This window comes from Siphateles boraxobius, unplaced genomic scaffold, assembly GCF_051911475.1.
Source record: "Siphateles boraxobius isolate OS27281-9 unplaced genomic scaffold, OSU_SipBor_1 25, whole genome shotgun sequence".
NCBI lineage: Eukaryota > Metazoa > Chordata > Actinopteri > Cypriniformes > Leuciscidae > Siphateles > Siphateles boraxobius.
This window is the reverse complement of record NW_027508866.1, coordinates 10,407,063-10,426,371: the sequence shown is the minus strand read 5'-3', so window position 1 is coordinate 10,426,371 and position 19,309 is coordinate 10,407,063. Positions and strand designations below refer to the sequence as shown.

Genomic DNA, 19,309 nt, shown 5'->3' with positions numbered 1-19,309 from the left:
TTTCTCATCATTTCTAACAACAGATAAGCCTGTTCATATGTTTTTTGTGTGTGCTGTTTTTAAGGAGTTAAAAACTAACAGCTATTCGTGCAGCATTTCAAGCGCCTTTCAAAAAATAACGCCTTTTCAAGGTAATTTTATGTTAGATAATTGTTTAAAGTACCCCTGTAGTCAACAATTTTATCCCTTAACTCCAAATCACCAAAATTGCTTATTTCAACGTTTTGTCCTGTGAAAAAAAATTCTTCATGCCTTAAAATAACTTGAATGTAACTCTACACCCTTGATCATTACATCCACTTGGTCAACTTACTGAGGTAAATGGTTTCGCTCTTTACAACTTCGGACACATAACAGTTATTAATATTAGCCTTTTGCTTGACTATGTTAACAAACGGCTAATAGTGTGTTGCTAATGTTGCATGAACCATGTTCCCGTTCGCCATCTCAGTGTCTGACCGCTGCCTCTGTATCCTTAGAAACGCTTTGAACAAGTTACAACGTCAGTGGAGAAAGGTACATAGTTCATCATAACATCATAAAAATATACATCATACACCCGCTATATTGCTAAATCTACCTGATTTTAGATATCAACAGAAAAATATATATACCGGGATAACCTGGCTTCTCTTGAGACTTCACTGCTTCAGAACGGTCATAGTTAATGATATGCTAAAGCCTGCTGGTACGTGGGTGATGTACAAGGCATTACAAAAAAAAGGAAAAAAAAAGGGACTTATTGTGTGTGTGGTCCTTTTTACCTCCTTAGCCATGTCGGTGTATTTCTGTTTTTCTTTGGGGTCCAGTACGGCCCACCAGTCTGCCAGGATCTTAGTGGCCCCCCGGTTGTCTAGTCGCGGATGCTCCTGTCGGACCAGCGAGCGGTGGCGTTTGCAGAACAGCAGAAAGGCGTTCATGGGCCGGCGAGCCCGCTGCTCAGAGGAATATTCTTCACTGTCATCTTCTATCCCGCCACACACTCCTTCCTGAGCTACGCTTTCTGTACATAACACCGGCTCCTGGGGCGAAAAGTGGGGAAAAAGTGGAAAGAGACATACAAGGACCTGGTCAATTTCAACAGCAATAGTGGAGAAAGCAACACCAAGTTTAACAACCAATATTTCACCATAGAACGATATCAAAGGGTTAGTTCAGCCAAAAATGAAAATTCTGTCATCACTTCCTTGCTTTTCCAAAGCGAAAGACTTTCGGCCATCTTTGGAACACAAATGAAGATATTTTCAATGAAACCTAAGAGATTTCTGTTCCTCCATTGATAGTCTACGCAACTACCACTGTGATGCTTTTATTCACATTTAAACATTGATAAGGGAACATAAACAGAAGCTCAGCCATACTTGCTTGACGCATGAGAACAAACCTCAATGGTTCTCGCACGTCAAGCAAGCATGCTGAGCTTCGGTTTACCTGACTGATGTGCGCATTGATACATTTTTATATGTGAATAAAAGCCTAAATTTCATCTGTTCATCATATAAAACAATCGAGTCTCTTCAGTAAATGTTGACTAACCCATTCAATTCATATGGATTATTTTTTTAAATCTTTTAAAAATTGGTAGTTCCCTAGCAGTCTATGGAGGGACAGAAATCTCTCAGATTTCATTAAAAATATCTTAATTTGTGTTCCAAAGATGAATGAAAGTCATACGGATTCGGAACGACATGAAGGTGAGTAAAATGATGACAGAAGTTTTATTTTTTGGGTGAAATGCATTCCTATGGATCCCTTCACATCAACCAAGCGATTCCCAGTTTTTTTTTTCCGCCATGTCTTTATTTTAAAACTATACTTCTATATAATTTACTTAATTATTAGCTTTTCATCAACTCACGAACCCACTGCAGTTCCCTCATGAACCTCCAGAGTTTGAAAACAGAATTTGAATAACAAGGAAACTACCCAAGGTAGTTTGATTTTTGTCCTTCCTTTTGGCACATGATACATACCCATCATTCCAAATAGACATACTTTTGTTGTTACTGCTGTTTTACAGGTATTATATATTAAACCAATGTCAAGAGAGCATTTTTCTTTCATTAAATATATGCAAACTTTCTAGCAGAGATGGATGAAAACTGCAAAAATTACATAGTGTTGCAAAGCTACAAAATGGTGGTATATCCTAATCTGACTGTGCCTGACAGTCCAATGATTCAACAATGATGCAACATTAAAGACAATATGAAGCTGCTTTTTTTTCCCTGTATGATGCATTTCTGAAACAGATTGGATGGAAATAGCATTTCAATTTTTAATAGCCTTTGTTTAACCCAGCTAAAATTTCTAATGAACCATGATTTGCAACAAGCTATTGCTATTGATTATTGTCATTGTAAAGAGTCTATTTAGCTCTCAATATTCATTCAAAAGTTTGGGTTCAGTAAGATCTTTTTTAAAGACATACTTTTATTCTTCAAAGAAGCATTAAACTGACCAAAAGCGACAGCAAAGACATTTAAAATTTACAAGAGATTTTTAGTCCAAATAAATGCTGTCCTTTTGAAATTTCTATTCAAAGAATCCTGAAAAAAAATCATAGTTTCCACAAAAATATTAAACAGCACAACTGTTTTCAACACTGATAATAAGAAATGTTTCTTGAGCATCAAATCATCATATTAAAATGATTTCTGAAGGATCATGTGACACTGAAGCCTGGAGTAATGATGCTGAAAATTCAGCTTTGCCATCTATATTCAAATAGAAAACAGTTATTTTTAAATTGTAATAATATTTCACAATCTTACAATCTTGTTATTGTATTTTTGATTAAATAAATGCAGCCTTGGTGAGCATAAAAGACTCCTTTCAAAAAAATCTTAAAAATCCCAAACATGAAATCATTTTTTTACAATAAATTTAAACGTTTAAATTGCCTAAAATATAATTTTGTCAATGTTTAGATATAGAGATGCACAGATTACAATTTTCTGGGCCGATTCCGATTTCCAATTTTTCATGAGTTTGGCCTGCCGATACCGATTTTAGCCGATTCCGATTTCATTTTTTCGAACCACTTTACAGCAAACACAAATATTTATTTTCTATCTTTTTGTTAATAGAAAATTTTACATAGAACATAGAACATTTTTTTAACAAATAAAATAAAACTATATAAATATTACTCCTGGTGTGGGAAATTCACACATATCTAAGTGCAGTGTTATGGTATGGAAGAACCATTTTAACTTCCAATATTCAACTAAAGAAAAATGTGATATATTTACTTATTTAGGAAACTAAACTTCTGTATGAAAAAAGCTAATGGCAATAAAATAATATATAAATAGCAAATAAAAATAAAATAAATATAGCCTTGCAGTATAAAGATATTTCTCAAAACAAACACACAGGCCTATTATAATCACTTGTAACGTTACATCAATGGCAAGTTTTATTTCGCAAACAGTTCTGTTAAAACACACCAGACATGCAAATTCTGTGCATTTTGGGCACTTTTGTGTGAAATTATATTTATTTTGTCCATCAAAAGTGTGCTTTCACTTAAATTGAGTGCGAGCAGCGCAGCAAAAATAGACTCTGCGCCGAAAGCCCGCTTCACTGCTGCTCACGTGACAATCCTGCTCGACGCTCACGCGCTGCTCCTGCTCTCGGTGTCAATGCACTCATTGATTAACATGCACGACGGGGAAAAAAAACGCGCTGCTCATGCTTACGGTGTGAAACAGCCTCAATTCAGGAGCTTTCCTACTTGTGCGTTCCGTGTGCACGTGTGATGCTGATGTTGTTGCGCGTGGTTAATAATGCGGCGCCCGAATGCATTTGACCGGCATAAAATCGGAATATGTCAGACTGACCGGCCGGTCGCTGGTCATGGCCGATCACGTGAAAATCGGCCAATTCCGGTCACCAGCTGATCAATCGGTGCATCTCTATTTAGAAGTACACCAGCATACAGATGACCTCAAAACTAAGACAATTGAACTAAAAGCCACAAAACTCTCATTTAATTTTCAAGATGTCTTTACAGACTTCAGACTTTACAGATGTCTTTAAAGAGCAACTGCTGTATTGAAAAAACAAACACTAATGGCAGGGTTAATGCACAGAATTGAATCCAGTTTGAGTAATCATTCACCTTCTCCAGCTCTTCTTCATCTTCCTCCTCTTCTTCCTCAGAGAAGTCTGGAGCTTTCTTGGCCAGCAGCGGGTGCCACTGCAGACACTTGCGTTTGGGCCGCTTTCCGCTGATCTCTCCCTCCACCGGAGGTTCTTTCCCTCCACCTCCACCCTTCATACTGCTGCTGACCCTGATGAGGGCAAAGGTCAGAGGTCAAACACGGCCCTTAATGCTCTTTAACATCATGTAATAGACTATAGGACAGGATGAGGCCATGACACACTGATAATTACATTGCCTGGTAGTTCATTTAAAGGTGAAATGTGTAATTGGTTACAACAAGAAAAAAAAAATTTCAAGGAGACAGAATGGCAGCAACAGGCTGTAAAAATAATTTGACGGGCGTCATAAACCTATAATAGAAGCCAAGGCTACAATAATGTATTTTTGATAGGGCCGTATATCAAGTGGGGAGAACCTAAGCATCAATAGCTCTGGATAAAGATCCTCAAAACACTGTTGATTTGAGTTTTCCAGTGTGCATTGTTAGTTCAAGAAAAAAAAAAAAACAGGCATGCTGTCGAGTGCAGTGCGGCGCAGTGTTCACTGATGGAGAGCAGACACAGGGTTCCCTGTCTATCTCAGCACTGTTCTTCTGTATCTGCAGCACCGATGCAGCTCTACTGTACATGTGACCTTCACGTACACTAACTCTCTCCTCTCCAATAGGACCAAAGCACACATCTAACACACGTTCGCTGCATGCACACAAACAGGAAGAGGAACACACACACACCCAGTCACATCACCATGAAACATAACATACCAGCTCACTTCTAGCTAGATTGTTTACCAACTCATGCGTCTCAATTATCATGTGTTACACTTTAAACTGCACACAGGAAGGATCCAGAATGGATCTGAATTTGCGAGTACAATGTTTCTAGACATTGCATTAACAGCAGACATCTTTTGTAAGGGTGTCCATAGCTGGTGTCTGCTGCCCTCTTGCTGTTTATTCAGCAATAGGATTGAACAAATGCTGAAACTAGACAAGGTTTTGCACGTTCATTCAACATTGTTAATGTGAGAACTCGGTTATTAGTGGATGTAAATGTCACATCTCATTTAACCCAGATGTTTTCATCAGTATTTTAAAGGCACCTATATATTTCCATGTAAAAATACCCCTTTATACTGTTTGAGAAAAATAGTGTCATATAGAAAAAAACTTTAAATCATCAGCAAAATGCAATATAAAGAATGGATTTTGTACTGCATTAAAATCAATGCTATTGATCTAAAAATGATTATGATATATGTGAAGAAAAAAAAATATATATATAGGCTATATATAAAATGACAAACTATTCTTAAAAGTATGAATAATGTTCCATCTGTTAACATTAATTCACTACATTAGTTAAGATGAACTAGCAACGAAAAATACTTCTAAAGCAGTCTAAAGCAGTTAATGTTAATTTCAACATGTACTAACATATGATTAAAATCAGAATTTTATGTTAATATTATTTAATTGACCTGAGCTAACATGAACTAACAATGAACATTTATACTTTTATTAACTAATGTTCATAAAAAATAATAAATACTGTATCACACGTATTGCTCATTGTTAGTTAATGCATTAACTAATAGGACCTTATTTTAAAAGGTTTTACCAAAATTTCTCACAAAACTATGCAGATTTGTCACTTTGCTGCTATGACTATAACTATGACTGTCACTAGAATAAAATAACTGCAATTAATATAATGATTGGTTACGTAGAAAGCAAAATTAAAACAAAACAAAAATGAAAAAATAGATATTCTGTAAATGCTAGCATATTTTTTGGTTTCCTGATTAAATTACAGTAAATGAATGGTTCACAAAAATCATGTACCTTCATTCATTAATTAAGCAAAACCATAATTTGTGTCATTTCAAATCCATTTTTTTCCAGTGGGCACACAAAAGGAAACATTTTGAGGATGTTCATGTTGCTCTATTCTTACAATGAAAGCATACATTACGAAGTCATTCATATGACATTCATCTCTTTTTGTGGTACAAGGTAAAACCTTTGCGGGTTTGGAACAACATAAAGGTGAGTAAATGATGACAGAAGTTTAATTAATGGGAATGCTGATTATTTTTTCTGTATGGACAAAATAAATAAAGCTACAGCAGAGGGAAAAACTCAGGAACCAATCAGGACTTGAAGGGCAGCAGTTCTCCCTTTATGACCGGGCGGTCACTGTATGCACTAATGGGTGTTCAGTCTGAGTGGCAATAGCCCCTCTTATTGAGTGACGGCTTGATAAAGTGCAATAAAACAGAGATTACAGGAGCTTACATTATTAAATGAGAATAAAAATCACGTAAAAAATGAATTCAAATGGGAAAGATTGTGTCGTTAAAAAAACATAATCATCCAAAAATATAAGGATAATACATTAATTCATGGTAATGAGAATGTAAATATATATTAATATATATTAATCATCCCACAGTATGTACATTTTTTTTTACAGAAAATATCTATGGCTAAGTTTACAAAAGCAAATTTTGAAAGGGACATTACAATAAAAGTTGTTACCCTTCTTGCATGTGTTTTACGTTTGCATGGATTCAACCATCCTATCTTAGGGTGCGTTTACACTTGTAGTTAGGTTTGCTTGGTTCGTTTGGTCGGGACCAAAAAAAAAACTTGTTTTTTTTGTCCTGGTCCGCTTAGAATTCACTTTGGCATTTTTAAAGTCCACGTGAACCGGAAGTTGCAACGAGTTTTGAACTTACTGAACATCCAAGACAATGCTGTGTGCTCGGCTATATGCGCTCATTGTATGTGTGTAGCCTACATGTTATGGTATTTTGACCAGTTGAAAACATGTGAAGAGCTTATAAAATGTGTAAAGGTGTCAAAAAAGCATCAGAAATTCCTCCGTTACACACAAAAATTAAGATCTGCTGCGAGGAGATGCGGTTCTGATGCCTGTACCGAACTGTGATGGGCAACATCGCAACTATGTCACGAAAAAAAAAAAACAATATGAGTGAGCATTCTGTCCTTTTTAGGGTCTCATCTGCTTGTTTTTGATTTGTTTGCATGTCTTTGGTCCATGTTGCATTCGAATATCATTCGAACCGCACCAGAATTGGTTCGGAAGCGGTCCGAAACCCATCTTTTCAGCTGCGTTGGTCAGCTTTTTTGGTGCGCACCAGGGTTCGGATAGCAGCGTTCATACACGTTCAATCACACCAGGGATCATTTTAATCGAACCAAACATGCCAAGTGTGAACACACCCTTATCTAGTCTCATGGCCTTGCCCTGCAATGACAAATTTCAATGAAATTTGAATGAAACAAGAGTTTGAAACATCACTGAACCAAGAGAGGGATACAGGACTTGCAACAGGTTTGCTACTAAAAAGTTATGTTTAAAGCTAGTGATTCAATTATATTCTGTATATTTTACCCATCCATGATTAAACAAATGGGTATATATGACATTAATCATAACTTTAATTTGAATGTAGTCTAAACTGCTCTAATGAAAAGCAAGCACAAAGCTTAACAGGGAAGATACTTACTATTGTCTAAGAGACTGTGTAAAATCAGTGACATCAGTAGTGTTCAGCCAATCACATTCACTTCTCTCTCAAATTCACTTCTTTTACAATTTAAACTAATTTACATAGCAAGATAAAAAGGGTTGTCTATGAAAGAGGACAACTAAAAGAAAACATCTTTCGATATCATTCCAAGTAAAAGATGTGAAGTTAGTTTAGTTGTTAAGATATGCAAATTTTTGTATCTATTTATTCTAAAGCTTATGTATATTACTTATCTTTACTAAACTAACTGCTTAATAATAATTGATCAACTATAATTGTACACGTGTAATGGATTAAGTGTATAATATTATTACAATACATAAATTTTATTATTAAGATGCAAACAAAGCAACAATATGTAGATATACAGAATAGACGTGTTAGTATTATGGGTCGAGTGTTGACACATTAATACCAACACTTACTATTCTATTATAATAGAATGAATCAAACTTTAATGATGCACTTTTTATGAATGCAATGCAAACATACAACAGCTTGATGATACTGTGTAAGTGGAAAGATTAAGAAAACTACAGTTTTGGCATTCATATGTAAATATAAACAGTGAACTTGGGTTTGCATTATCAAACCATTAGCTACAAAAAACCCTGCACAATCATTCAAAAATGAATTGCTCTTTAACTCCCCTTTCATTCTAATGAACTGCATTCACCTGTTATCCTTGGGTTAAATTTTACCAACATCGAAAACCATTACAAATTCATGAATTCTTAATAAGTGTTCAACGGATCTGAAGAAACATTAATTAAAGAAAATAACTTTTGCTGGTCTTAAAGTATCTGATGATGAAAATCATGGTTATATACATTTACTATATAAATGGTTATATAGCCTACTTGTTGCTAAATCTTACAAAATTGATAGAGTTTCACAATTTGATTAAGAATTAAATTAATTCACTATTGGTATTTCATAATATCTCACATTTTAAAACAATTTCTGTATTACTTTTGATAATAGAAAATGTTCTTAGAGCTACAATTCTGATTTAAAAATGACCATTTAATTTCCATTTCCACAAATATTTTTTGTGGCATTGTTTTAACCATTTAAAAAGAGCATGACAAGCTGAAAGGCCAAAAAAGATTATTTTAAATATGAGTCAAATACCACACATGGAACACATTTCAAATAGTATAAATAGATTAAAATCTGAAAATTCTGTTTTAGATGTTCATGACAATGTTAGAAAGCCTAGATCCAATACAAAAAACAATGTGGTATTTATAGTCCATTCTTACAGATTACAATGGAACGGCTAAAGGAATAACATGCTATGCATTTTATAATATGCCATTATATGATCAAAAGTACAATTTGTTATTGATGCAGTCATTCAGGAAAGTAGACCATGTTTGAACAGACTAGCTCTTTGCATGATAAAAGGTTGAAGAATGAATATGTGTTTTATCTCAGATTGAGCACAACCCAATAAGCAGGTGATTATGTACAGACACAAGCTTAAAATCTCTCATGTAATGAATGTTTGATCCGTGATGTTAAGGCATCAGATACCAATTAGTCTGTGAGTTTAAGAGTTAGAACAACCAATGAAAGGGAAAAACACATGGCATGAAGTGAAGGCGTACTTACAGAGCCACAGAATATGGAAATACGGTATTTGAAAGATGAGGATGGATCTGTCAGTCAGGCTGTATCATGCGATGAAGATGACCTACAAAGTAAAACAAAAAAAACACACTGTGCCATCAGTACAGGAATAAATCATCGAAAGCAAAGCCAAATGCACCAAATAACTCTGTCCCGAGTCCGACCTCATCAGTCAGCGACATTTTAACTGTGTCTTGTGGATTTGATTAGTTAAGAGGCATATGTGCACCGCTTCAGCTTCAAACTAAGGTGTCATCTTTGGTGTTATTGATGGAAGAATAAAGTTATGACATCGCTCACAGCATATATTGAACTCATTAAATCCACTTCAGTTATGGCAAGCTGTAGTAACATTTCCCTAACTAGTATATATTTACTAATACTTATTTTTTAATGTTACTAATACAAGTGTCATTTACAATTACAGTAATTTGCAGCAAACAAGTGAGCAGAAATTGATTTTCAGATTACTACTAAAAAGTACAATAGTAACTAGTATCTCTTTCAATTTAGCTATTCATAATTTCTTTAATCTGATACTAATACTCATTCATTTCATTAGACATTTGTTCTTATTCTCACAGTGAGTAGTATCTATAATTTACTCGCTTGTACTTATTCAATAGATGCTAGTACTATCCAGCTGTGACAAGCAACTAGGCCTATGCTTAAATAGAAAACATGATGAATCATTAAAACTCGAATAAGTACAACAATTGGAACATATACTAGTCGGAAATTAATAGCTGATATCTGAACCATAGATTCCTGTTAAATTCAATTTAACTGCAAATGATAGACACTAGACTCAGTGATGTATCGGCCAATAATCAGTATCAGCCGATAAAAGCAATTATATTCACGATCGGCCATCGGTTGATTGTTTAAAAACAGCTGATGATCAGGGCCGATTAATATTCTGTCAATCAAAAGGGGGCAGAAATACGTGTCAAACTGCAACTCATATTGTTTATAAAGAAAATGTCATGTTGAATTTAGGGCTGCAATAATAACGCATGGACAATTTAAAAGGCAATGTTAAAGCAGACTCTATTTGACCCTATGAATCACCCGTAGTTCAAGCCAGGTCCACTGTTTTTCTCTAGACCAAAAATTTCTTGTAGCTCACCTCCCATCCAATAATCGCAAAGAGTTCAAATTCTGTCCATTTTATCAGAAAATTAAAAAAAGAAATGCCATTTTGCCACTTTAATACAAGTTATAGCATGAAAAAAACATGCATGAACATCAAAAGGTATGTTGAAAGATACAGTCCAACTTACCGAAATGTATCATCAGTGTTTCCCCTAGGTTTACAGCTTTTGGGGGGGGGGGGGGGCATACTGCATTTTATAAATTATTTAAAATTATAATAAAAAATAAATATAAATAATAAACTTGAAATTATTAAAGCATTAACACACAAACCACTGTTTGTGTTATAACATAAAAGCAAGCAGATACTGCGTGCATGGTTTGGCATGACTGCGCGCAAAGTGCGAGCTCCCTTAATAATTCCTAAAAAGCTGACATCAGTTCATCGCAATCTCACACATCTCTGTTATTATCAATGAAGCTGACTGCACAATGAATCTTTCATAATATATATATACTTTGTTTGTTATAATTAGAGGATTTACCAGCATACAGAATTCAGCACTGAACAAAAAGTCCGTTTTGAGCAGTGAGGGGAGTCTATCTTTAATGCTTGTGATTGGCCATTGCGTTCAAGAAATCAACACATATGTCTGTGATTGGCTACATCGCTCAACGCTGCGAACATGTTATAAAAAGAAACTCTGGCCTGTAAATCATTTCTATTTTGTTTTAGTTGTTCTTCTTGCTTTTCTGCAACAAATGAATAAAAATGTATTAGTTTTTATATGTTTTATTCATAGATATTTCTAGTTTGCGGGAGTTGGAGTTTGCGTTTTATTCTCTCGCAACGCGCACACACACAGAGTGAGTGCATTACCGCCCGCACTCGCACACGTGTTTGTTTGTGTGTGAGTGTGCGCACTCATTGGGATAATTGTAAACGCGCAAACACAGACAGAAAAGACATGCCATCGTGGAAATAAGATAAATAACATATTACTTTAGGGCTATTTAGTTTGTTTAAAGGTCCCATATTATGCTGTTTGGACATAAATGTGTGTTGGCAGTGTGTGTACACAACCACCCAATAGTGATAAAAATCCACTCACTCCTTTTTTATTAATCCCCATAAATCATCAGCAGTGTCTCCCAACGACCTGTTTTCAAAATGCTGTTTTAGTGACGTCACTAAGTACAGGCCCCGCCCACGATGTTGAGAGACACTGCCGTTCTAACACAGACCCGCCCATGTCTCCCAGCGTTGTAGGTGTTGTGTGGCTGGATGTATTAATCCACATAGCTCTCTCTATTTACTCCCGAAATCTGAGGCAGCCGTTGAAGACGAGGTGGAAATATTTTGTTTATGAACAAGAAAGAAAATGCTCCCTCAACTCTACTGAAATTCGTTTATGTACTTGCGCACTTTTTATATCTTACTGTTTACTCAGCTCTTACGTGAGTTTCTGAAGTAAAACTGACGCTTCATCTTTTGTGTTATGTACAATAAACTTTATTAAACTCATCAGTATATGTTTGAATTAAACCGTAATTAAAATACTAAACTATACCTGTTCCATCTCTATACAGCACTCTGACTCTGTAGGCATTATTGTCCGACTCCGGGTCGAAATGAACACCGTTACTGAGAGTTTCTGATATTATTATCATCATTCTGTGAGATGAAATTGTCCTGAGACTGAGCGTGAAGCTCCGCCCCCTGTGCCGTGCTCATTTGCATTTAAAGGGCACACACTAAAACAGCGCGTTTTTCTGAGCATCAAAAAATGACAATTTAAACATGCTGTAAAAAAATTATCTGTTGGGTATTTTGAGCTAAAACTTCACATACACACTCTGGGGACATCAGAGACTTATTTTTAATCTTGTGAAAAGGGGCATAATAGGGGACCTTTAATAAAATAACAAATTGTAATCTGGCGCTATAAAGAAAATCAAATCAAATTTACTTGACCTTCAAGGGGGGCGGGGCGAGCCGTTAGGAGGGCGGGGCGCCCACCTTATTTAATGGTAGGGGAAACACTGATCATGTCTCATGTAATCGCTCAATCAGTGTTGCAACTGCAGAAAGATGTCCATAAAACAGCTTGTGAACAATATGTCGCTTAGCGTTCCATTTACCTCAGGAAAGTTACGGTTCACAGTTTGTTTGTTAGCTATAAAAAAACACTAGAGATGAGTTTATTTACGGTTAATGTTTGAATAAATAGTTTGTGAAAACAAGTAAGTGCAACAGTTTCAGTTTCTAAAAATAAATAGCAGTTAAATATAATAGTTTGGGCTCTGTTGTTAATTTTAACCTCTAATATTACAGTAATGTACCAAATGATAGAGTTCCCAGTATAGTTTACAGCATTAGTTGGGAGAGATTGTTTCCTTAAGAAAATCAACTTATTGGTAGAGATCACTCTGAATAAACACCTATCGGTATCGGCATCTCTAATTGCAATAAGTACTAGGCTAGTATCTAATGAATAAAGCCCCGGTCACACTAGCAACTTTGTTGTTGTAGTTCATAAGTCGCTGCACCAGTTGGTTGCTAGTAGCCGTTCTTAGTTCTGGTTAAACTAACATGATAATAAAAGTCACTCCCTCTAAAATGTTGTTGAATGTCATTTTGTGCATCAACATGTATAAGTGCGGCCATCTATCTGTGCCAAGACCACAAACGCAAGGCTATTTGGGTCTATACACAATTAATTGTCATGCATTGTTTACATTATGTTTTAAATAGTCATTGCATGAAGTCAAAGACACAAGAAAAATGCACTCTGCAAGGATTAACTTCTCCATCTTGCAGACACTGATACAAAAGACAAGTCGCTGCATTTGTTAAAGTTGGCTTGAAATGAAAACACACCCTATTTTTTAAATGCATTTAAACATTTTTTTTTTTTAAAGTCTGACCTCGTAACGTTTAATAAAAACACCATTAACTGGATTTTCTGGTAAAAACACAACAGACTTTTCCAATCATTTAGTGTGCTCCCAGATGTTCATCTGCCTCCATTTTTGAGTGCAACACCCACATCACAAAACCCAATCAACAACCGATGCATTGAACCAGGTTCCACCTTACATTTTATCTTTTTTCGATGATCCGTTACACTTGGATGTCCATCCATATTTCCCTTTCATTGCAACTTTTCTCTGCTAAGAATTTTCACAAATAGCTGTGAATGGTGAGATTAAATTGCTGGACAACACCCGTCGACCCTTCCAGTTGGCGATCCTACTCATACTCCTACTGATGACGCGTCACTGCACATTTGCTTCTAAACTTTTTACATCGTCGACGGTCATAATCGTTTATGCAGAATGAATGACTTTCTGCTGCTCTTCCACTGCAGATCGTGGTCAATGTGAACACCTGTTTAACTCAATATGCATTTACATGTAATAAACAGTTAAGTTAATAGTGAATTTAAAAAATAGGGCTTTGCACACTGTGCTTAGCTTAACCCCAGGTTATTGGCATTCTCTAAACCCTGCTTTTAACCCGTAGTAAAGGTACGCTTCACACTTGCAATTTAGAAGCAGGAATAGCACTGCTTTTAACCCAGGGTTATGAAATTCTGCTCTGGAACAGGGTTAGCATGGCTTTTCCAGTGTTAACCCCATTGCGGTGCCAAACTCATGCATTGTGAAGTAATGCTGTGTTACAACTAGATGCTTAGCAACAGACAACCAAACGTGTGTCTCATTCATATTCAGATGTTTTAGACAATCATGGAAACATTATGTTGTATACAATAGTTTCAGCGTTTAAGGGGAAAGATGTCAAATGGTGACAGAAAATGTGACAATTGGAATGAAGCAGAGAACATTTCATTCTTTTATAGTCGAAAAAGTAAATTTAGGATAAACTTTATAATAGCCTACAGGGCAATATGAGAATATAAGGATATGCAATGCTAGAGCATAATGTAAAAATTGTTTTGCATGCAGCGTTCATTCAATCAGTGACACCGCGAATAATGATGTTAACCCAGGTTTAAGAAAGTACAGTGTGAAACGTCAGACTATTAATCCCTAGGATTAATTGTTAACCCCGGGTAAATTATGAGCAATGTGAAACTAATTAAGATAACCCAGGATTGCGTTTAGCTTGGGGTTGACTTTACCAGTGTTAGCTATTTCAAGTGTGAAAAGCCCCAATTAGACCTAGTAACGTTCATAAAAAGATATAAATTTTAAAGCAAGGTTTAAAAGGTTTGCCATACTTCGACTCGTTCATGTAGGTCTTATAAAAGCAAATCCGACACAGTTTTGTCGAGTGGATGTCCGATAATACAGTATTGCAGCGTTTCGTTTTCAGGTACAGCCGGAGAGCGGTGCTCTCTGTGTCTCTCCCTGCTCAACTATCGAACACCGAATCAAGAACTCCACAAAGCACCATGTCGACGATATCGTCAGATTATTTAAGCCATCGAGCACATTTCATAACTGATTTGACCCTATTTGAACTGTGCTCGGTTTGCATCTCGGTGCAAAATGTCGATCTGGGCTTTGACAAGACAGACAGCCGAGAGTCCATCTTGCTTTGGGGAAGATGAAGTATAAATCTCACTCCTGTCAAACTCCGCCAGGGCATTTTCAGAGAGAGATACCCCTCCACAAGCTTTCATTACTTAAACTATGGGTTTTCAGGGCAGACTTTTCAGATGAGACGGTTTTGTGCTCAGGTTTCTCGCTCCGTTCAGTCAGATAGAATAAAAGTAGCTGGCTAGCCTGCTAGCCCCTGTGATGCGAGATTGCTCTAGCTCGCCTGAACGTGTCATTAGCAGACCCATATGCAATAATCGCACGGTTGGTCGTACATGTTAAATCGTCGTGAGTTGCAAAGAAACCCTGATGTTCGGTGAGAGCAGGTGTCACACACGCAGATCACAAAAGTTGTTTATGCCGAAGCACAACAAACTGGCACGTATTTCGCACTGTCTAAGCGAGAGCTCCCGATCAATCGGAACTCGGGCATTTTCACAAACAAAATATGTCCAAGTTTTCAGTCATGATCGCGGCATATGTGAATGCAAACTTACCCCTGAAATCCGGTCGAAAAGCCAGGGCCTTCTCATTCCAGCCTCAAACTTATTGACACATCAGAACAGTTCTGCACTGGCCGTCCGTACAGTAGCCCCACAGACACTTATATTATTTTTTTACCGGATGCTCGTAAGGGAGCAACAACGCAGCGTGAAGTCGACAAAACTACATCACAATCGCGCCGATCACTCCAAGAACGAATAACGGTAGGGACCGAATGCCACTTGGTATTGGTACTTTCGTTTCAGGCGAACAATTTACTGGGTTTGTTTTCTCTCGCAGCCCTCCTCCCCCTCCCTTGCGTTCAAGTGTTCTCACTGAAGCCCGTGTGCAGTGTGTGGATGTTCACAGCGCTGGACTCACTGGCCTACCGTGTCACATCATCATCATCATCATCATCCTCATTCAGTCGGTGTCCTGTTAGAAAATCCAGTCTAATACGATACTTTGTTTTATATCTGGGTTCTAGCTGGTTGATCAAAAATCAGCTTTACCAATTTATGACGAGCGGGTAGGTGGTTTGCTGCTGGTCCAATAGTTTGCAAGCTTGCAAACTATCTTGATCAGCCAGAAACACATGCCATACCAAAAAACATCTAGTTAGTTTGTGAACAGTGTGTGGCTGTTTTGGACTAACTGGACTATATCGTCATTATAAATAGCTGGTTGACCAGTCACAAGTTGTGATTGGTCAACCAGCTATTTATAATGACGATATAGTCCAACAAGGTTCCATAAACCAGCTTGACCACCTCATATGACCAGCCGATATGGTTTGTTGCTGGTCTGACAGCTTAATTACCATCTTAGACCAGCTAGAAATGAGCGATCATGATGCAAAAACATGGTTGACCCGCTTAAGCCGGTATGAATGTCTTATAGGCCTGGTTTGACAGACAGGGCTTAGATTAAGCCAGGATTGAGCCTTAGTTTAATTAGGACATTTAAGTAGCTTTTAAAAACATGTCTTAGAAAAAAAAAACATTACTGGTGTGCATCTTGTGACAAAACAATGGCACTGAGATGTGCCATTTTGAGATTTAAGATGTGTCAGTGCAAGTTACTTTCAGCACAAACATGCATTTTAGTCTGGGACTAGGCTTAAAGGGTTAGTTCACCCAAAAATGAAAATTCTGTCAGTATTTACTCACCCTCATGTTGTTCCAACCCCGTAAGACCTTCGTTCATCTTCGGAACACGAATTAGGATATTTTTGATGAAATCTGAGAGCTGGATCACTCCTCCATACTAGTCCATAGGCTTCTTGAGGGATTGAACTTGCCGGCCTCGAAAACTTATTAAAGACATCGTTAAAATAGTCCAAGTGACTACAGTGGCTCAATCTTAAATTTATGAAACGACGAGAATACTTTTTGTGCGCAAAAAAAACAAAGATAACGACTTTATTTCAACTATTCATTTCCTTCTCTCTGGGCCTCGAGTCAGGTTACTAGTTTAACAGCATATGATCTGTTGTTGTACGTCACACGCATCACACACATGACCAGCGTCAGCCAATAGTGAGCCTACGTGTGATGTAGCTCTACGCAATTACACTAGTTTAACTGTCTAGAGGCCCAAAGAGAAGGAAATGAATAGTTGAAATAGTCGTTATTTATGTTTGTTTTTGCGGACAAAAAGTATTCTCGTCGCTTGATAAACTTAATATTGAGCCACTGTAGTCACTTGGACTATTTTAACGATGTCTTTAACGTTGTGGTGATGGCGCAATGGATAAGACACATGCCTTTGGTGTGAGAGACCCGGGTTCGAATCCACTGTAAGACACCAATGTGTCCCTGAGCAAGACACTTAACCCCTAGTTACTCCAGAGGCGTACGACATCTGACATATCTAGCAATTGTAAGTCGCTTTGGATAAAACCGTCAGCTAAATGAATAAATGTAAATGTCTTTAATAACTTTTCAAGGCCGGCAAGTTTCAATCCCTCAAGAAGCCTATGGACTAGTATGGAGGAGTGATCCAGCTCTTAGATTTCATCAAAAATATCTTAATTCGTGTTCCGAAGATGAACAAAGGTCTTACGGGGTTGGAACAACATGAAGGTGAGTAAATACTGACAGAATTTTCATTTTTGGGTAAACTATCCCTTTAAGCCTCGTCTGTGAAACCGGCCAATAGCTGTTTTTTTCTGGTCTGAGATGGACCACCAGCTAGGAACCGGTACCATGGCTGCATCCAAACTCACAGAACTCATAAAAAAGTAGGCAAAAAGTACCCTACTTCCCACGAGATTCTGAGGTGTGCAAATGATGGACACTTCACTATCCCATAAGGCCACGGGAGAGGATTTGTGAATGGCAGTGAAGCGATGTAACTGACGCTGGTTGAATACATAATAATGAAAACATGGCAAATGTAGTTCGTCTATATTACATTCATACCACACACACTCATACTACATACATTTTTTAATAAGTCGTTAAGGAATTACATGTTCAAAATATGTAGGCTACCTACTCAAGGGAGTATGCCATTTCGAACGCAGCCCGAGCTTCAAACACATTCTAGTTGATTTGTGCACTTGACTACCCATGTCATAGCCCATCATAATTTTTGGCCATTAAGGGTTGACCAGTCACTGTGTAAACTGTTTTGTTTTTTGTTTTTGCTGGTTCAAGAGCTTAATGACAATCTTAGGCCAGCTAAAATGTTGCAAAAAACCTACTTGACCACCTTAAGCTGGCATGACCGACAGATCACTGGTTTGTTGCTGGTCTATGATGCTCCACCAGCTTAATAACCCTTAGACCAGCTAGAAGTGTTGCAAAAACATAATTGACCACCTTAAACTGGTATAACTGACTGATAGCTGGTTTGTTGCTGGTGGTCTTTAGACTACCTTGTTACAAACACACTTATCATTTTAAACTGGATTTCCCAGCAAGGTTTAGAATCAAATCATTCTGCCTAAACTTCAGTGCTGCGTTTAAGTTGTTTCACTGTACCTACTTCTAGAGGATGACACCACCATGCTGGGAATGCTTTTCTGATTCAGATCCACTATCTGTAGAGCTTCCTGGATGTTGTGTATTAGTGTCAGATCGGCGTTGCGCTGGTAAAATAAACTCTAACAGTGCATGTGCGTCGCCACTTACCTACAACAGGCCACCAAAGTGACTTAACAGCTCCGTTGTCCACCTTTCGCACCCCTTCGATGGTGTCTTTCTCTGTTCACTTTTTTTGCAACATACAGTCTACTGTACATGCAGTGAGTGAAAATATAGTTTTCATGTAAGGAAGGTTATGATTGGACGCACGCTTGACTGACAGCCCGAGGCAGCCACTCAGAGTGTGCGAAACATTTCGGCACGGTTCCGAGACAGAGAGATTAAAACCACATCTTCATAATGTCATAGACATTCACACAACACACAAAACACACAACAGTTACAGAAGAAGTGTGCACTATCATTCATTAGATCAACAGGAGGTGTGAAATCATAGATATAGAGAGACGCCATCGAGAAAAGAGAGCGAGTGACATACGCTTCAGAGCAATCCCAACACACACTAAACAGTCCCCGACCCCGAGTACAAACATACATTAGTGAACAACATTGGTGTGTTTGCCCCGTATTCACTCTTTTTATACGACTGTTGAAAGCTCATTGTGGCAAAAAGATGATAAGCCATGCGTGTGTTCATTCGTGTCACAGCAGCTTCGTTCTCTCACATACTGGTCCACCGTTTTCCTGTCTCGTTGCTCTCTTTATGAGAGTTTTTCATGATACGGATCTACGTGCTAACACGAGAGTGGAC

General features: G+C 37.4%; 1 protein-coding gene across 4 annotated transcripts in view; it reads right to left on the bottom strand.

The window, feature by feature from the left end:
• bbx (BBX high mobility group box domain containing) overlaps nt 1-18,783 on the bottom strand; it is a 43,286-nt gene extending 24,503 nt beyond the window's left edge. For 2 of the 4 annotated variants that reach the window (XM_077242435.1, XM_077242437.1), the window contains exons 1-4: nt 15,523-15,861; nt 9,347-9,428; nt 4,127-4,298; nt 765-1,022 (exon numbers count right to left, since the gene is read on the bottom strand). In XM_077242435.1, coding sequence (XP_077098550.1) covers nt 765-1,022; nt 4,127-4,285 — 417 coding nt within the window. In that variant the 5' untranslated portion in view covers nt 4,286-4,298; nt 9,347-9,428; nt 15,523-15,861. Of the gene's footprint in view, nt 1-764; nt 1,023-4,126; nt 4,299-9,346; nt 9,429-15,522; nt 15,862-18,645 lie in introns of those variants that run through there. The other 2 variants (XM_077242436.1, XM_077242438.1) reach the window with 2 other exon arrangements.
• Between the last annotated feature and the right edge of the window lie 526 nt (nt 18,784-19,309).